The sequence below is a fragment of the Falco punctatus genome (assembly GCF_963210335.1).
Source record: "Falco punctatus genome assembly, chromosome: 2".
NCBI lineage: Eukaryota > Metazoa > Chordata > Aves > Falconiformes > Falconidae > Falco > Falco punctatus.
Genome location: NC_137581.1, coordinates 12,586,471 through 12,605,987, shown reverse-complemented (window position 1 = coordinate 12,605,987; position 19,517 = coordinate 12,586,471). Strand labels below are relative to the sequence as shown.

The 19,517-nt window shown below is 50.7% G+C and overlaps 1 protein-coding gene across 3 annotated transcripts in view; it reads right to left on the bottom strand.

Annotated features, from left to right (window-relative positions):
• Window positions 1–13,579: 13,579 nt before the first annotated feature.
• Window positions 13,580–19,517, bottom strand: part of AMOTL1 (angiomotin like 1) — a 78,095-nt gene continuing 72,157 nt past the window's right edge. For all 3 annotated transcript variants that reach the window (XM_080376978.1, XM_080376976.1, XM_080376977.1), the window contains 3 exons: window positions 18,786–19,012; window positions 17,368–17,637; window positions 13,580–16,581 (listed from right to left, as the gene is read on the bottom strand). In XM_080376978.1, the coding sequence (XP_080233104.1) occupies window positions 16,478–16,581; window positions 17,368–17,637; window positions 18,786–19,012 (601 nt within the window). In that variant the 3' untranslated portion in view covers window positions 13,580–16,477. The remainder of the gene's footprint in view (window positions 16,582–17,367; window positions 17,638–18,785; window positions 19,013–19,517) is intronic.

Sequence of the window (19,517 nt, the reverse complement as noted above, 5' to 3'; positions counted from 1 at the left end):
TCTTGTTCTGTTGCTTATGTGGGCGAAGAGACCGACCCCACCTGCCTGCAGCCTCCTGTCAGGCAGCTGTAGGGAGCGATAAGGTCCCCCCTCAGCCCCCTCCTCTCCAGGCTGAGCACCCCCCGTTCCCGCAGCCGCTCCCCATCAGACTTGTGCTCCAGCCCCTTCCCCAGCCCCGTTGCCCGTCTCTGGACACGCTCCAGCACCTCAGTGTCCCTCTTGCAGTGAGGGGCCCAGAACTGAACCCAGCGTTCGGTGCGGCCGCACCAGGGCCCAGCACAGGGGGACGGGCACTGCCTGGCCCTGCTGGCCACGCTGCTGCTGACACCGGCCAGGGCGTTGCTGGCCGCCGTGGCCACCTGGGCACACGGGGGGCTCATGCGCAGCTGGCTGTCACCCAGCCCCCCCAGGCCCTTCCCCGCCGGGCAGTTCCCAGCCCCCTGCCCCAGCCTGTAGCGCTGTGGGGGGCTGGTGTGACCCACGGGCAGGACCCGGCACTGAGCCTGGTTGAACCTCAGACAATTGATCCCGGCCCATTGGTCCAGCCTGTCCAGATCCCTCTGCAGAGCCTCCTGCCCTCAACCAGATCAACACTCCCCCCAGCTTCGTATCATCTGCAGCCTTACAGAGGATGCACTCGATCCCCTCATCCAGACGGTTGATAAAGACATTAAACAGAAGCGGGCCCTGATACTGAGCCCTGGGAACACCGCTTGTGACCGGCCACCATCTGGATGTATCTCCCTTCACCACCACTCCGGGCTCAGCCATCCAGCCAGCTTTTAGCCCAGTGAACACTCATCCAAGCCATGCGCAGCCCAAAGCTGGGGAAGTGGATTCACCCTGGGCAGAGATTGCTGGAGCTCGCTGCACCGCAGAGGGCCAACAGGCAGATAATGTACTGTGGGCACTGGGGTCCAGCGTTTGAGCTTACCCCCTCACCCACTTTTTTTAGGGTGTAACATCCCAGGTGGGGCTAATTTAACATCTGCACCCACCTGGTGCTTAGCTACCTGCCTGTTCCTTCAGGGCAGAGATGCCTCCTGCATCTGGCATGGAGGTCTCGGTGGGACAAGGTCCCCCAGGCTGTGCCTGGCATGCAGTGGCCGGGGGACACCAAGGGCTGATGTGCCCATAAGTGAAAAGGAGGGTCTGAAACCTGGGACCTCCTCAGGACCCTCCGGTTCCTCTGCATGGATTATTTTTATGGCTCTGTGGATGTAAAATAAAAGGTTTATTTTTATTTTAAAAGAAAGGATTTACCCACAGCCTAAGACAGGCTGGAGGGCTGATCCCCACTCCAGCTCCCTGGAGAGCTGGGGAGGTGCTTTGGGCCAGTCTCAAGGACAGTGAGTAAATCCACTTACTTAAGTGGTGGGCTTGGTTCCAGCCTTGCTGGCTGCCCCAAGGCCTGTAGATGTTGCCAGCAGGAGCTGGGACCAATTTTGCACCTCCAGGGAGACAGAGGGATTTAAGGGTCTGGCTCTGAGCACCTCCCTCCTGGGGGATGGCAGGCAGCTGCCCCTTCAGGGTGTCACAGAAGTATGTCCCTTTACCTTGTGGAAGTGCTCAGTGATCCTTGGGTGGATTTTTGCTGTGGAAATGTCACATACCATGACGCATTTGCAACTCCCTTTTCAATTCCGCTCTGCCAGACAGCAGATCGCATTGCCATGTTGCCTATAGCAACATCTCCTGGTTGAAAATAAGCGAGCTTCGACAAACAGATAGGTTTGCTGGTGGATATGTGAGAAGGGCTGATATTATTATCGTTATTGTTGCTATTACTGTTATTGCTACAACTATTTTTTATAGCTTTAGGGAGCCTCACACAACCCTTTTTGGTTAGGGATGCAGCAGTATGCAATTCAAAAGCAGCATCACCTAGAGGGCACCTCTGCAAGCCCCAGGATGCAGCAGCCTGGGGCGAAGGGACCAGGGTCACAGCAGAGCTCATCCTCTCCTCTTGCTTAAACAACTGCTTTTCTTGGCAGGGATCTTGTGGGAAGAGGCCTACAGCATCACTAAGGAATCCTTTTTCCTGGAAAAAAATACATCTGTGTCAGTGCGTCCAGGGCAGATGGACAGTGCGGCGTGTCACCGATGCTAAGTCTGTGTGATGTGCTGCCAGTCTCCAGGGATGGTGCTGCTCGGTGAGGTTCCTGCTCACCAGGTCACGACCATCACTGCACAACACGGAAGTCAGAGGTTTCTGGCAGAATGTGTCTTTGGGTGGGCTGAGCTGTGCAGGAGTGACTCATGGCTTTGGTTTCTGGGTGACCCCGTTGAGTTGTTTCACTGTGCTCTTGGTTTTCGTTGCTATTTCGTGTTTCAGGGAGCTCATCAAAACCTGTAGCTCAGTGCTCCAGGTATGTGGTGGGAGAGGTGACTTCTCGTGGGCTCTGCATCCAGGCCATGGTGAGCTGGCAAATAATAATTAACAATTAAGAAATTGTTTCATAAGAAGTTATTTTTCGATGAAGAGTGCCCAGTGATTGGGGGGGTGGACTTTGACCTCATAAGCTTTCATTTTTAATCATTTTCCTGTTGACTGTTGAACTTTAAGCACTTTTCTTTCTGAGGCTGAGGTCATTACTCGTGATTAAAAGGATGTGGCTCACACGTGAGTCTCCCTCTCACCTCCTGAGCACTCAGCAGGCTCAGGCTTCCTGAGGTTGGATCAGAAGTCATTGTGCCAATGCGCAGCTTTCCTGGGATTTCTGGTTTGCAGCACGTTTTGCCCAAATTCCCTCAGAGCTTTCTGGAAGGAGTCTGGGAAAGCACCAGACCTTCAGGGCACCATCTCCTGCTCCACCACCCTGGGACCTGTTGACCACTGTGGTAGCATCCAGCCAGGGAGGGTGGAAGTGGGCACCCCAAGGTGTGGTTGTTCAAAACGTTCTTGCTTCAAAGTAGGGAGGAAAAAGAAATTCCCTTTAAGCAGCTGTTTGGTGGTTTCCATCCATTTAGGGCTGGTTTCCATCATGTGGGTTCCCTGCTGCGGATCCACTCTCACTTGTTCACTGCCAGGTCACCTACTGAGCATGGGGATGTCCTGGCCAGGATGGTCCCAGGAGGGAGACAGGGTATTTACAGCTGGGATAAAATGTTCTCCCATGGTGTTTTCTCTAAGAGCAGCAAATCCCAGAGGTTCCTCCTGACCCTTCCTACTGGAAACGAGATGAAAAGAGACAAATTAAATCCCAGTTGCTGCAGCAGGGGATGCTCCTGACAGCTTCCCCATGGAGAGCAGTGGCAGGGAAGCAGCTCCTGGTACCAAGATTTCCTGGGGCTGAGCCAGTCACCACACAGTCCAGGCATGGTGCATCCCCCAGTGTCATTGCAACAGCTTGGGCAGCTCAGTCACACAAGAAGCACAGCAGAAACCTTGGGGTCCGGTGTGGTGTAAGGTGGTAGCTGGGGGTATGCTTCAAGCTCGTGCAATCTCAGATTTCATGTGCAACTTGATTCAGCATCTCTGGGCTTCTGTTCCTGCTATGTAACATACACATGGCCAAATAAACTTGGGGACACACAGATGCTTTGCTGATGGGGACAGATCCATCCTTGAAGGAGATTACTTCCGACCCTCCTGGAGCTGGCTGGGGTGGCATATGGGGCGCCAAAGGAAATGAAACTGAAGATGCAGCGCAGCATCCCGAGGGCAGTCTGGTAATTCAGCATCTCTCCAACCTTCCCCAGTCACACTCTTGACAGCAGGCAAGAGCATCCATCCAGCCCCTTTCCTGCAATCTGGAGATGCCAAGCCACTGCTTTCTCCTCTCTGTTGGTGTGCTCTGCATTGCTTCACTTGCCAGTTTAAACTAATTTTCTCTCGAACGTGGCTGTGCCGTGTTTCCCCGCTTCATGGCTGTCTCCTCCAAAACCAGGAGGCTGCTGTTAGGTGCTTGATACTCCTGTGAGGGTACTTGGGTTTTCCAGGACACCACTGTGCTGATGGCTCAACATATATACACATACACGTACACATACATATACACACATGTATATACATATACATATGCCTACTAGCGCACATTGCCATTATCCATGAATCCAGGTGTTTTGTCCTTATTAATTTCATCTCATTTCTACTATTCCACTCCACAGGGTTGTTCAGTTCCTCTAAAATGACAGTCAAATCATTTTTTTTTTTTTAACAAGTGAAAACTATTACATGTTTATGTTACAACAAATTCATGAGCATATTATTTGTGCCACTGGCACTGGCAGAAATATTAAATGATCCTGAAGACTGATCTTTGAGGATTGCCAGGAGTTATCTCCCTGAAGCCTAAGAAAACCCTTACTGAGACAGAGCACTGGTATCTTGTATCTCCCTTAATTAATTTGCTACCCATCTCACAGTTTCCTTCCACCAGGTATTGTCTTCCCCATTTTAACTAATAATTTCACATGGAATGCAATAAAAAAAAGCGCTAAAGTCCAGAAAAATATGACTGAATGCCTCTCCTTTGCCTAGAAAATCAGTTATTCAGGACAGCTTGCAGAATTCTCTGGCAAGAATTTTGTTTGGCAGACCTACCATAGACAAGCAAAGCTGTAGTTGCCCAGGGCATCTTTCTTGACTTTCTTAAATTACTATTTTCCAGCACCGTTTCTAAACCACCATAGATTAATTTCAAATACTTGCTGCTGAACTTGCAATTCTATGGCCATTTCTTCCCTGCCTCTGGGGTGGAGCTGGTCCAGTTCCTCCAATTTGCATGCACCCAGCTCTTTGAGATTTCTTTCTCCTTTAGATGTGGTTGTTTCCATATCCTTGATGCACATCCATCTTCAGTTTGGCCTGAGATTCAGCATCCTCTTCCTTCCCAAAGCCTGACACCAAACAGCCACCTCATTTGAGGGATGTAGTTCTAGTATCTTTAGACCCTGCCACACCCTGGGCATGCAGAAGCCACGTTTCTTTCTTCTTTTTTCGTTTATGACTCATGAACATTTTGCTAGTTGTTCTAATTTCCTTTGCAAGATCTAACACAGCTTGACTTTGGCAATTTTCTTGTTACCCCTGCACTGCCTGACCTTTAGCATAAACCTCTCTTTGCTGGTTAATCCCTTTTTCCATCCATTGCAGGCTTGCGGTTATTCCTAATATTCTTTTTGTGGTAATTCTTCATCCAATTAAGGCTTTGGCCTTTCCCCTGAGAGGTTTCCTCTCTTGTCTGGGATTGCATTCCAGATTGCTGTAAGTTCAGTTGATTTCCCTGATTAATTCCCTTAATTTCTCAAAATTCCCCCTCTGAAAAAGTTAGCAGCAAGCTAACTACTTCTTTTTAATTTAAAGTGAAGTACCATGAGGACATTCAATCCAAGATATTTTCTATGAGAAATCCCTTTATAATGTCCTTACTTCTTATCAAAGCCAACCTAAAAAGCCTTCCCTCCTATTGGATTAATGACGCTTCAGTGAAGAAACCAGACTGTTGTGTCCAGGAGTAGCTACATCTTATCATTACTAGCAGCGTGATGGGAAGTTGAGGTCTTCATTAAGGACTCCACTCCCATGCTTGTCAGTATCAGCTCTACGACAACGGCCCAGACACCCCTGTCCATACCCACATGACCCCAATGATCTAGAGGAAAGTGCCGGCACTACTCTCATTGAGCCCTTCTGATGCACCCGTCCTCCATCCTATCACTGCTGACACCTACTAGGTACTTCCCAGCCAGAGCGCTGGAGGATGTCATTCTTCTCTCCTGGCTGGCACGCTCAGACCATGTTTCTGCAGAGCCACTATGACCTGCGTGAGCTCCTCTCCATCCCCGCTGCTGAGTCTGTGTCCCACTCATCGGGTCCCACACGCTTCCCCAGCCTGACCCAGCTGTTTTCCTGATCTTGCAGACTCGCCCTGGAAGCTGCCATGAGAAACAGCTCGTTTGCTTGGTATAAAATCAGCCCCTTTTGGACTATTTGTTCTATTGACTTTCCCTTTCTTTCACTAGGTCTCAGCCAGATCTAAGCTCATTAGACCCTGCTTTACCTTAGGCCCCTAATTAAGGTGTCATTTGGAAGCGCCTGTAGGTAACTTGGTTGGTTGGAAACTAGGCTCCATCTTCAACCTCAAGGCTAAGGGTGACTCCTGCCTAGATTCTTTCTCTATTCATCTTCTATCATCTATTGCCTCTTCACTGCTGTCATCTTGCATAGCTTTGTAATCCTCCTAATCCACAGGAACAGGCATAATTTAAAAAAGGAGCTTTGAGGCTTATGCATCTTGGGAGACTGAATTCTTTGGGACCTAGGTACAAATGGGATGTCAAATAGCTACTCTACTGCTGCCACAAGTTAGCATCTGGTAGTAATTTAGGAGGAGCTCTACATGCTATCAACCTCTCTCCAGTGGTTTTCAGCACCATTATTGCAAAGCTCGGATAAATGACAGCAGTATCCTGAACCATTTCATCCTCTTCTCCGTATGTTGCTTTAGTACCGTCCAAGGACCCAGCCCTGCACCTTCTCTTATTTTGGCTTTCTGACCTTAGACCATCTCCTGGATGTGTCTTGAAACCTGCCGGGATGTGCTCTGCCTCCACCGCAACACGTGGTTCTCTTTACAGCTGCGTGGCACACTGCTAACTGGAGGCCCAAACAAACATTAAAATGACAGAGCTATTTGCTTTATTGGTCTGGAGGGAAAAGTTTAGAAGTGACTGGAGGGGTCCAACGGGGGTGTTTCACCAAGTGCTTTCCTGGTGGTTCCATGGGCTGGCACAGGGGGCACATGGAGCCGGTGGGGTGAGAAGGAGATTGCGAAGGGGATTATCCCAGCTGCTGGTAGTGCCCAGCGCCGGGGCAGCGGTGCCCTTCCATGCCACCTCTGCTGGGGCCAGGAGGGACGAGCCCTGGGTCACAGGTTTTGCACATGATGGTAGCACAGCACTGCCAGGGGGCTCTGGTGCCCCGGCGCTGGTCCCACCGGCAGACGCCCAGCACGGCGCGATGCCAGAGCTGCTGCTGCAGTGGGTTTGCTGGCAGGGCTGGGCGCTGGGGAGGCTGCGGGGGGAGAAGCTTCTGTGAGGAGCTGATGCCAACAGGCTATCGGCCTGGCCGGCCGCTGGGCACAGCTGGGCATCATCGGTGACTGCGGCAGCGCCTCTGGGGGAGCCTATTGAGAGGGGAGGAAAAAATCTGCACCAGCGGCAGCGAGGGGGGCCGGGAGGGGCGAGCGGCAGCCCCGCAGCCCCCCGGGGCAGGGCCGGGCCGGGCCGGGCCGGGCCGGAGGAGGCCGGGGGGGCTCCGGGCGCCGCAGCAGAGGCTCCCCGGCAGCCCGCGGGGAAGGGCAGGGCAGGGCAGGGCAGGGCAGGGCAGCCCCCGGCGGGGCAGGCTGTGCCCCTCAGCCCACGGAGCCCGCGGGGGAGCAGCTCCCCCCCGCAGCCCGGGGCAGGGGGTGCCCGCAGGGGGCTGTGACCCGCGGGGGCCGCGCCGGAGCCGGCTCCGGGCAGGGCCCGTGGCCCCGCGGGGAGGAGCCCGGGCCGGGGCCGGGCTGCGGGCAGGGCCGGTGCCCCCGGGGGGGCTGGAGCCGGCCGGGCCTGAGGGGCTGCGCCCCGCGGGGGGCCCCGCGCTGGGGCCGGGCAGGGGGTGAGGACCCTCCCCCGGCGGGGCAGCAGCGGCCGGCACAGCCCGGGGGGCGCCCACCGCAGCCCCCGGCCCGGCTGGGGGCAGGGGCAGGGCGGCGGGGGCGGCACCAGGCCCGGCCGGGTTGACCCGCCAGCTGCTCCCGGGGCAGAGGGCACCCCGCACTCCAGCGAGCTGGGGGTGAGTCCAGGCGTTCAAAAACGTCTTTTCTACTTAGGACTTCAAGTGCATTTTTCACATGGGAAAAATCTTGCTGCTGGTGAAATATCCAAAGAGAAAGCCAATGTGTGCCGGGTGGAGGCTGCCAAGTACCGGTAGATGTTTGCTCTAAAGAGGTGTATGAAATTCCTCTGTAAAACCAAAATGAACCCCGTCTGTGGAACCTGTTTTGGGTCTGAACAGATCGACTGGATGATGAGGCAAGGAGGACTTACACACCTAGAGGCCATGTAATAAAATAGTTTTCAAATGTGCAACCCAGGTCCCACAAGCACGTCATCCCATTTCCTCCATAGAAACTCAAAGCCCTGTGCTTGGGTCAAGTTTTTTAGCAGGTAAGGCCAAAGTGTGAGCTGGCCTGGCCACAGCCACTGGCAACAGGGGAATAACAGACATTTTTCCCCTAGCGTGGACATGCAGTACGCTCCAGAATCAAGTTCTTCACCTTCAAACCCTTCTTTTGCCACCTGCGGTGAACAAACTTATTCTTTTCTTATTTTTATTAATTTTTTATTCTCATTCTTCATTCTTATTCTCACTAATTTTCTTGTTCCCTGTGGTGAACTGAATTTTTCTTATTCCTGTTCTTCTTGTTTTTCTTATTTTCTTGTTCCTGTTACAATTCCAGTTCTTATTCTTTTTCTCATTCCTATTTGTACTGTAGAATCACAGAATGGTTTGGGTTGGAAGGGACCTTTGAAGGTCATCTGGTCCAACCCTCCCTGCAATGAGCAGGGGGGCATCTTCAGTTAGATCAGATGGCTCCTATTCTTATTCCTATTCTTAGTCTTATTCCTCTTGCTCTTCCTCCACTATTGCTATTACTAGAATTGCTATCACTATATCACTACTGATATTAGCATCATCATCACCGTTCCAGGCAGGAGCCACCCTTTGGATCAAAATCTGACAGTGCTGTGTGCTGCGCAAACACACACTGTCCGTGACTCCCATCCCAGAGCCTTCCCCGTTTCCCTGCCAGGGAAGAGCAGGCAGGGCAGGGCAGCAGGGGCAAGCAGGTCCTGTGCTGCTCTGACACATGGGCAGACCCCTGGCCGACGGCTGGCTTTGCCCAGGAGCTGGCACGTGGCTGCTGGAGACCGGGGCTGGGGACCTATTGGTGGCTGGGTACAAGGACGAGGGAGGCTGGTTGTGCAGCCCCAGCCAGGGTCAGGTGGGGCTGTGGGGCCCCACGGGCAGAAGAGCCAGCGCACACAGCCAGCTGGGCAGGGCAACAGGGTAAGTAGCTCACGGCATCTGAAAATAAAGGCTCGTCTGTCTGAAAAGAGCCCTGTGGCGAGGGCGAGGCATCACTTAACACCGAAGTGAAAGGGCTCTTACTCCTGCACCAGATGTAGGCTTGGGGAACTTGTGCAGTGATCTAATTTTAAAAGCAGGGGTACACTGAGCTGGTGTGCAGATACTACTACTACTACTACTACTAATAATACCAAGCTGTAAATAATAATTGTAATAGCAATAATTATTATTATTATCGTTGTTGCTGTTGTGGTTATTATTATTTACAGCTGGAGACTGTGCTTTTGGGCCACGACACATGGCCCCACTGTGCAAGGCGCTGAGCAAACACCTAATGAAGGGGAGCCCTTTCCTCCCAGCTGTTCAACGTTAAAACTAAACCAGGAAATGTGGATAAATGGTGGCACACGAGGACCTCAATGACTGACTGGCCTTTCGCTGCCTGTTTCTGGCAGGGCTGAGTCAGAAAAAGACCCGAGAGGCAGCAGGGTGAGAGGGATGGAGCAAAGAGGTGGTGTGGGATAGGGACTGCAATGCTGAGCAGCAGCAGGATGGCTGAGCAGGATGGGGGACAAGGGCATGTCCTCCCTGCAGGGAAACAGGGCATGGATGATGATGTGTCGCTGCGGAGGAGCAGGGCAGGGATGGGGACAGCCCACTGCAGCCCCTTTTGCTGACCCCACTCCCCACCGCGGCAGCCGGCGGGTTGCTGCTGCCCTGGCCCAGACCTGGGTTTGTGCAGGCGCTGGCTCTGCCTCTCTAACCCGCTTCAGCCCCAGACCTCACTGGGCCAAACCCACACAATGTGGGCTCCCTACAGGCGTGGGGTGAGCGTGTCCTGCCCGTGGGCCCTTCTCCAGCCCCTGTAAGAGGTGGCCAGAGCCACACACCCTGTGGGTTCCCCGTCCCTGCATCCTGCTTTGCCCGGCGGCAAGGAGGGGAGAGGCTTCCCACGGCTGGGGTCTGCACCTGGGCGACAGGCTGATCCTGCTCTTTGACAGTCCTGGGGCAACCGATTCCAGTGCTCCGTGGTCCCCAGGGGGTCACCAGGTCCCACTGCTGCTTTGATGGGCTCGGGGTATATAGACAGCGTAAGAGCAAAGACATGGTTGCCACCAGTCCTCCAATAAGAGCAGAAACCCACTGGATTTCATGCTTGGGCTGCTCATTTCTGGGTGTGCTATGAATTCAGATGGAATTCATCCCCTGAGCAGCTATTTTTTTGTGCACTAAATGGCAATGCAATTATAAGACTAAGCCTACCAGAACGGGCTGCCTTAAAAACGCTCTGAATAACTGGGCCAGCTCCATCTCCTCACAGCCTTGTGACACTTTTCTTCCTCCCAGCGGGATTTCTCCCACCTGGGTTGATCAAGTCCCAAACTAGGGACTGGTGGGGGGATGTCAGCTGCTGGCACGGTCCCCCATCCTCGCCTTGAGCCCAGCTGTCCCGTGGGAAGCTTCACATGCCTGGAGGGTCACCGGCTGCCCACCTCGCTTCTGCAGGGGCCTGAGGGTGCTACCAGGGTACGTGGGCGATGGGGGGCTGCAAATGGGGAGTCAGAGGCCACCGAGCAGCCAGGTAAGCCACCACCATGGCCAGGAGTGGGTATGATCTCCTAGGACAGGTGGTGGCACTGCCATCCTCCAGTTTTTAGCCTGATGATAGCTTTGTCGCTGCCTCTCCCAGTGGCACCTGGAAAACACGAGCTCCCATCCAGCAGTGAGCTTTGCTGTGGGTCCTCAGCTCCCCACAAGATAGGGAGGCCAATGTGGACCTGGATCTCATCTCTCATCACTGCCCTGCTTTGCATCAAATTGGAGGGCACTGGCATAGGACCGAGGTTCAGGCTGCAGCAGGGCCATGCAGGGTTATTCCGGAAAGTATGTGAGCTGATATTTTATTCATCTGAATTTGAAGCGGTCGGTATGAAAGAAAATAGCTTGTGGGCTTTCATACCTCAAGTCAATGAATTCCTGGACCTTTTATAGCTCAGGAATGCCGGGCGCTCTCAGTTGGTTTTACAAGGCTGTGAAGCTGCAGCTTAAGGTCTGGATGAACATTAATCACGGCAGAGACAATGACAGCTGCTCATGCTTTACCCGGCTTTCAGGCGGGTACCGCACTTCTACACATTGAACACCGTTTTCCCCATTTGCTTTGGTCTGCAGAGAGAGGGGGTTATTACCTTCAGCCTGTGGGAGCACTGGGTCCACTAGTTTTAGTACTGGGATTCAAGGGGTGGGTCCATGCCCAGCACGTAGGGGCAGTGCTAGCATGGGTTGCAGCTCAGCACTGGTCTCAGGCACATCCCTGCACTTTGCTTTCCCCCTAAGGCTGCCTTTTGAACAACACTCTTGCACCATGGGGGCAAGAAGGACTGTTTCCCAATTTCCATCATCTCTGGAGCAAGAGCTATAGACCTGCAAGAAAATGGGGTTTGGGATCCAGGTGCATTTAGTCTCTCAAGCCCCCACCACTGCAGGCTGATGACCAGGAGAGGCAGGCCAGCACAGACCCCCTCAAGTACCACCAACCCACCAGGGCTCTCCCACCCTTCCACTTTCTGGGTGAGCAGCTCCTCTGCCACAGGGTACCCAAAAAACTGACTAAGGGTGGTCCAGAAACACAGCAGGCGGCTCAGACCTAGCCCGGTTTGTTTGGCTGCATCCAGAGCCCAGGCTGGGGATCCTGACGGCAAGGAGACACCTGGCAGCATCCTCCCTGCTGGCAACGGATCTCTGCACTTTGCACGTGTTTCACTGCAGCACGCCTACAGTCCATCACCAAGAGGTATTTCACGATGTGAGAAATCACAGCTTTTCCCCCGAGAACGCACCTCGCTGCTGTCTGTACGCTTGCTCCTCTACAACAGAGGGAGGGCAGAGCCCTGAACACGGTAACAAACCAGAGCAGATGTTGCAGCTGTACGGCGTGCTGAATCCAAGTGGATGCTGAACAGGTCCCATCGTTTTGGGTGGGACTTAACTCGTGACTTTTGAATGCCTCTAAATGGCAATTTTGTTAATATTTTTAGCCCTTCTGAGCTCTCTCCCTACACATGGCAAGTAAGGAGACCACTGCCCAGTATTTACTGCTGGGAGCATGCAGTGATCAGGGGTTTTAATGTTTGAACAAATTGACTCTGGAAGTTTGTTTCTTTGCATGTTTTTTCATGAGGTTAGTATGCAAAATGCACTTAACCAGGAGACAGCGTTGCAGTGATGTTCTTGTTTTTGCTGGAGCATCTGTGGTGAAGACACAACCCAAAAATGGGATAAAACCGCTCCTTGTCATACCTGAACACAGCTGGCCACGTGGCTTTTCTCACCCTAATAGTGGTTTGTCCTGTGTTAGTTTCTTCTCTCCCATGGCCTTGAAAAACCAAGCTAAGCCCCAAATTTTACTGTCAAATCTTGACTGGAAGAAAGTTGAAAAGCCACAATCACAACAATCACTGAGTTTTTCTTCTTGATGGTAAAGAGCCAGGGCACAACAAATACTTCCAGCTGCTGTGTCTTGAAGATGGAATAATCAGATGGGTCAGGCTGACCTGTGCTTGCACAGGGAACATGAGGTGCTGGGATGTGCGTGAAGCAAACCGCTGCTCCAGTTTCTGCAAAACCCCTGGATCTTTGCTGACACAGCCCTGCCCAGGGCAGGCTGTTCTTTTAACGTGTGTGAGGACTTGGGGAGAGGAGGTTGGGACAGGCAGAGGAGAACCCAGAGGAGAGAGATGCCCTTAATGGCTTTCATGCCTTTCATGCCTGTAGCTCCCTGGGACCTGATTCAGGAATTTTCTAACAGACACTTTCAAGAGCATGTGACAGCCTGCTGAGCAAACCTCCCTTACTCAAAGCCAGACACTTGGGTAACTTTTGCTCCCCTCCCCCCCGTTTATTTCACTTGCATAAGCAAACATACAAACAGTATTTCCACCGGGCCAGAGCATTCCCCTTGCCCACACAACAGCTTGAAACGGAATCTGATCTTTATTCCTTACTGAGGATGTTACAGTAATTAAAGAATATCTAGATCTACAAGGTGTTTAGGTATCTCGCTCACACTAATACAACACCTGTCAAATAAAGAAGCCCCTGATCCTCAACAACAACAACAAAATAATCAATGGGAGTGCTATGCTTAGCGGGAATATAGGGCTAAAGGATCTTCAGATCTTCACCGAAGTGTCTCATTAAGTTTCCACCCTCATTTCCTTCAGGTGAAGACAATCTCGCTAAAATCCTTCTGCTCCTGCTTGGCAAAACTCTCAGTTTGATGCTCTGCTTTGCAGGCCCACTGATTTCGTGCCCACATACACCTATCCGTGGCACCTGCTGTGGGGCCTTTCATTAAGAGCTATGAAAAACAGAAGATACAAACCTTAAAGTCCCCGAGGTATCACTTCTTAGCCTTAGCACATTGTGCACAAAGCTTAGAGAACTGTTTAAAAAGTCCTTTCTTCTTGGGGACTGAATATAGTCACACTGGAAAAGTGAGAAAATAAACATGTTTATACATTTATTATATACAATATTAAGGCACAAGTTTAAACAGCAAAGAATAAGAAATCTTTGGCTGACCAACAGTATCAGTATTTGCTGTGGGTGACACATAACACTCTTCATTTTCCCCGCTATGTACAAATAACCCTCCAGCTGTACAACACTGTACACCAACTTCTCTATACAACCAACGACAATAAAAAATGACAGTACTTTACAACTAGTTACCAACATCACCTGGAATGGCTACAGCACGGTTTCCCAAAACACGGAACAGTTCAAAGAGCTGGGAAAACCAGCACAATGGAGTTGCGCCGCTCTGCTGAGAGGGGCTGATATATGGCAGTAGTACTCCACACAAGTCCTGCTAGTGCTTGGGCTGGGGGGAGACCCGCTGGTCCTCCAGGAAAACTAACATCTCTTGGGTTCAACACATTAGAGGAGAATGAACCTCTGGGTTTATTTGAGCTGTTGCCTACAACAAGAGTTGCCTACACCATAGTCTCTAACAAACAGTTTCCTGTATGTGACCATGAACCTGGTGCAGCATCAGTTGTAAACACACGTTTGGATACCAGAACCTGGAGGGACTGTGGTCTCCATGAGGAGGAGGAAGAGTGCTGTACTCCAGCTGACTCGGAGAAGCTGAGCTGAACCACTACCAAACGTAACTGAAAGCCACTTCACGCACGCTGATCCAACACTGTTTCAGCTGGATGCCTAGCTGTCTGCCTGTACACAAGTTACTAAACAGTTTCATCAAAAGAAGTAATACAGTGGTAATAAAATGCTTAGGGATTTCCAAGCACCTGGGTATCCTTATTCCTTGGAGAAAAACGACAAAATGAAACATTCACCATCACTTTACTGGTATTCCCTTCCTTTGTCTTCCTCCTGCCCTGCTCCTACCACAGACAACTGAGGAAGGGCCATGGAGGTGGGTCAGTGCTGATGCCACACACAGGCCCAGCTTTTATGCAAACACTTAGAATGTTTAAATTAACTTTAGAGGAAAAAAAATATTTTACATGGCATATATTAAGCTGCATAACATCTTACAAGGGTTTTACACATTTGGTTTCACAATACAAAGCTGCTAATACTTCGAAATACACAGTTCACTTGCCCGCACCACCTACCTACCACTACTTTGTTTAACAAGTGCAAAAATCAGAAAGAGGGTGACACCAACGTATGCCTAATTCTATATACACACAAAAATAAGTGCATAGATTTAATATAGCAATTTTGTTTTTTAAAAAGGTTATCAGCCAGGCAGTACCAAGCACAAGGCTCCGGCCCCTGAAGGCTTTGAGGTTGCAAGGACTTCAGCTTTCAGCAAAAGCAGAATTTAAAGTGCCTGTGTGTTTTCACAATCGAGGGCTCTGATTTGATACCTACAGGCAGGGCTGATCTTGAGCCAGCCCTGAGCACACAATTACTTCCAGCACCCATCACTTTTCCACTCTAGGCAGCTTCACCCCATCACCCTTTTTCCCAAAGCCAAGTTCTTCTTAGTGTCATTATTATGGTGCACCACAAGGTTCAGGAACTGCAAAACCAATACAAAAATACCTCACAGAGGAAAATTTCCCTATCAGCATGCGCAACGTACGAAGCAAATGGTATGCCATGATTAACACAGCTGGTGAGTGGCTGTCTTACAGATGGTCACCACCTCTTACAGAAATCAGGGACTAAACTGAAAATGAGAAATGTTCCATCCTGGGTAAAACAAGGCGACAAGGAACTGCAGCTCAGCCCAGAAAACAGATAATGCTCATGTACTGCTTTGCAGTCAAACCCTTCCTGGCCTGATCCTACACCTCTTAATGCCCAGTCCCACGTCAGCTTGAATGGCAGGTTTGTATGCTCAAGGAAGGTAGGACTGGGCTGTAGGCACTGAAAATAAGGAAAAATCCTGTTCTTAACACAAACACGCCGATTCTTCCGCTACTGTGAACCACTGCACAGTAAGAGGCATCTTCTGACCTCACATGCAAACCCAGATTTAACTCCTCTGAAAACGCACCCACCCAACCCCCCTCTGAACAAGCTCCGTAGTGCACAGCCCTTCAGGGAGCTCGGGGATCCTCCCCTGACTTTCGCTCCTGAAATCTTCCCATCACTGCAAAAGGGGCTGCCTCAGCAGCGTCCCCCTCCCCCTTGCTACATTCATCCTCCACGGGAATTCCAGCTAACAACTGCTCCTACCAAAAAAAGAAGTCTCAGCAAGCTCTGAGGTTGCAAGGCATGAATATTTGCACCATAAATCCAGCTCCAAGAGCAACACTTGTCCAGCCAGGAAAAAGGCACCTGACCTGCCTGCCCAGGAAAACCACACCACACCACTTCAAACGAATACTTACAAGAACCTGCTGTGTATATCTATGGACCAATTATTCACTGAAATTAAGCAGTGAATACTTTTGAGAAATGAATTGGTACTGAGAAAGATGCAAGTTTCTCTGGGGTTATTCAAAACTCCCTCTGGCCTCAAAAGAGCTGGGATTTCGCTCCCTGTCCCAGCTGCAGAGAGGCAGGAAAACACAGTGGCAGTTGTGTACCCAGTCTGTAACTTTGCTGCTTTCTCTTTACACCAGAAAATGCAGTTTCCTTTTCCCTCAATGATCCCGTTCTCATGCCACCTTTCATTTTCAATGCCCCTTTCTGCTCAGAAAAGCCCAGATGTTCGTTTCGTCACTCCTCTTCAGCGCTCATGACTTCTCGCCTGGTCCGAAGTCTCAACATATTAGACTCAAGCTTTGTTTCAGGCATAAACTTTCTCCATCTTTTTTCAAACTCTCAGGGTTAGTTTTTAAAGTTGGCACACCAAAGACCATCTTGGACCTGGGTGTATGCACACAAAACCCCAGAGATGCTGTCCTCTGCTCAGATGAGGACTTCCATCATGTCTGTATCTGGAAACTCGGGCTTGTGGAGCAAGCTGCTCACTCTGCCTTTGCTGTCAGGCGGCTTCCCATGGCTGGAGTTCTCTGCAATGGAAAGAAAGGAAAGCTGGTCTTCAGCTCAATTTCAACAGCAAATCGTTTGAAGCAAACATAAGCCCATTTTGGGGGGATGATGATGGGGCACATCTTAACTGTATGTCCCACATACTGAAAGCCAAATTCGATCAGGAGGCTGAGAACATGTAATGCTGAATTCCCTGCACAATGACAGCAGGTGTGTTGGTGTGCACAGACCCCAAGGGCAGGCACAAAGATGGCATTTAAGAGTTACAAACCAAAGTACCTCTTTAGCTGTGGCCCTAGAGAAACAGGCATTTGTGAAAGGTCTGTATCACTTTACCAAGTAACTACTCATCATCTGATCCACAGTAGCTCTCTGCACGCATACTCCTATTCTGCATCACGTACAAAATTTAGGAGTTTTAAAACATCACAAAGGCAGCACACAAATAATCAGGTAGTTGTTTTAATGTAAACTGTATTACTTTGCCAGTGGGATGGGAAATTACTCTGTAATTTTATCTTTGGCAGCATGAATAATTTCATTTGTGGACACTCTGCCTGCCGCAGGCAAGTGGAGCTTTACATAACTTACTGAGCATGTAACTCTGCGAAGCCAGACCAGGCAGCCTTGGAAAGTTCTCTCCGTAAGATTTTAGTTTCCCTGAAGAACAACACTCCACCCCCAAGACCTTACAAATTGTGAAGGCATCACCCTCCCCCATCAATACTGGGGTGTCTCTGGGGATCTGCTGACAGTCCCGGCGGTGCTGGCATTTTGCACCAATGTAGGGATCCGGCAGAGCTCACCTAGTTTCTCGCTGGCCGTTCGTGTCCCTGGGGGCCGCGGGGCCAGGCTATGCGATGGGGTGGTACCCAGCCGTCCACGGCCAGGGAAGGAGGCAGTGGCAGGCCAGAAGAGCTCAGCACTTTTGTCCGTCTGGGTACTGCTGTCTTTGCTGCCTGTCTTTGCGTGGGAGGCTGTTGGCACTGGGACGGGCATGCAGGACAAGGAGGGCAGCGGAGGAGGCAGCGAGGGTCCCGATGAGTGGTCGTGGTGCTCCTTCCCCAGGAGAAGCCCTGAAAACATACAGAGGTTGTGGCAACATATTTGGAAGAAAAGGGACACCTGGCCTATCAAAAGTCGCTCTTGCTTTAGCAGCTTGATAAGATTAAAAGCTTTATCTGCTCAACAAGGCTACAAGGTTGTGGGAGAAAGACACCTGGAACGAAGAAAACAGGACCTTTGGCAGTTAAACAGGCAGAAAAACAGGAGCTGACCTGGTAACTGATGATCGCAGAATGTCAACAATTTTAATGATGGGACTGACCACTTGTATGCTTTTAACCAATTAGTATCTGTATAGCAGCGTGTGAACAGTGTATGTAACCAGTAGAACTAAGGTGTGACGTGTGTATGAATATTAAAATTGTATATAAGCTTGCAGTAAAGTAGCTTCAACTAGGATCATATTGATATGTCATTGAGTCCATGATTTTTGCTCCTGCCAGAGGTCAGTCACATCCTGGCTCGAACACAAGTGCTGTCTCCCCATCCCACCCCAGAGCTACAAGGCACTGGTGTGGATGTCCCCAGCCCTTTAGCTTGGCTTAACTTTTCCCCTTGATGCTACCTGTTGCTCTTCTCTTGATATCCATATGGTACTTTCCCACAAAACAGCCTTTTGAAAGCAGCTGCCCCTTCCTGCATCACCTTCTGCATGCCCATCCCAGTGGTACCTACCGCTGGCACAGCCTGGCAAGCCTCCACACCCCTGTCCTATGTGGCCCCAAACCACAGGCAGTCCTGCACTCATCTTCCCACTTAGCTGCCACATCACATCATGCACTCCTACCCAAGGGGATGCTCATCCTATTGATTAACTTTAACAAGGCTTTTTTTCTAGCCTAAATTTGTTATTTAATCCCACAAGGTTGAAAACATAATTTGCTTGTGTCTGGGAGGATTTCCACCAACTATGACTTTCTATAATCAGTGCAGAATGATACAATATGATTAAAAATATAATTAAGATACAATCAGAGGTTAAAAAAATGACTGATTTCTTACTTCAGCACAAGGACACATGTTCTGCCCATGGGAAGTGCTCTGGAAATGAGCTGTCAGGGCAACAAGTGCCATGGCCGAGGCACTTTTGCCAAGCTCAAGCAGAAGGATTAGGATGAAGTGATGGATGAACAAAAGCTTAACCAAAAACTGAGCTCACCTATGCTTCCCTTCCATATCTTCTCTTCCTTCTTCTCCTCAGCTATCTGGTTGCTGGTGAGTGAGGTCTGGCGTGAATGCACGCCTGTAGCAGCAGCAATGGAGGGGACGGACCGAGCCGGTCGCAGGCTGGTGTTATCGGCTTTCCCAGGGTCCTTCCGTGACCGCTGCTGAAGGACCTTGATCATGGCATCCTTCTCAATGATTTTGGCATGGAGATTCTTTATTCTGCCAAAACACAAATGCTTTGTTAACAGGAATGGAAATATATGGGCAAGTCTTCCCACCCTGGGGCAGCACGATGGGTCCCTGGGTATGTGCCCTGCTGCTCTGTCCCCTCCGGTTTTGAGCAACTCGGACAAGGCAGCTCTCACTAAAGATAACCCACTGAGAATATCCCTCTGAGGGTAACCATACACTTCAAAACAGGCAGAGTTTCTAGCTAGTAAGCCAAATCTGGGAACGCTTTTCTGCAAGGTTAACTGAACCCATCTATTGCTGTGGCTTTACCAACCCAGCAGGAGCAATGAGGGCAGTATCCCTCCTGCCCAGGCTGCAGATTGCTACCTTCACCAGAATACAAACACACAGGCAATTTCCACCTCCAGAATACATTGGGGCCAAATCTGGAAAGCCTCCTTTGGCAGGCTGATTTAACCCCATGATTTTGGTCTGTTGTCAGCTGGAGTAGAGACCTGCTGAAGTGAGCAGAAAGGTTCCCTTTGGCTTCTCT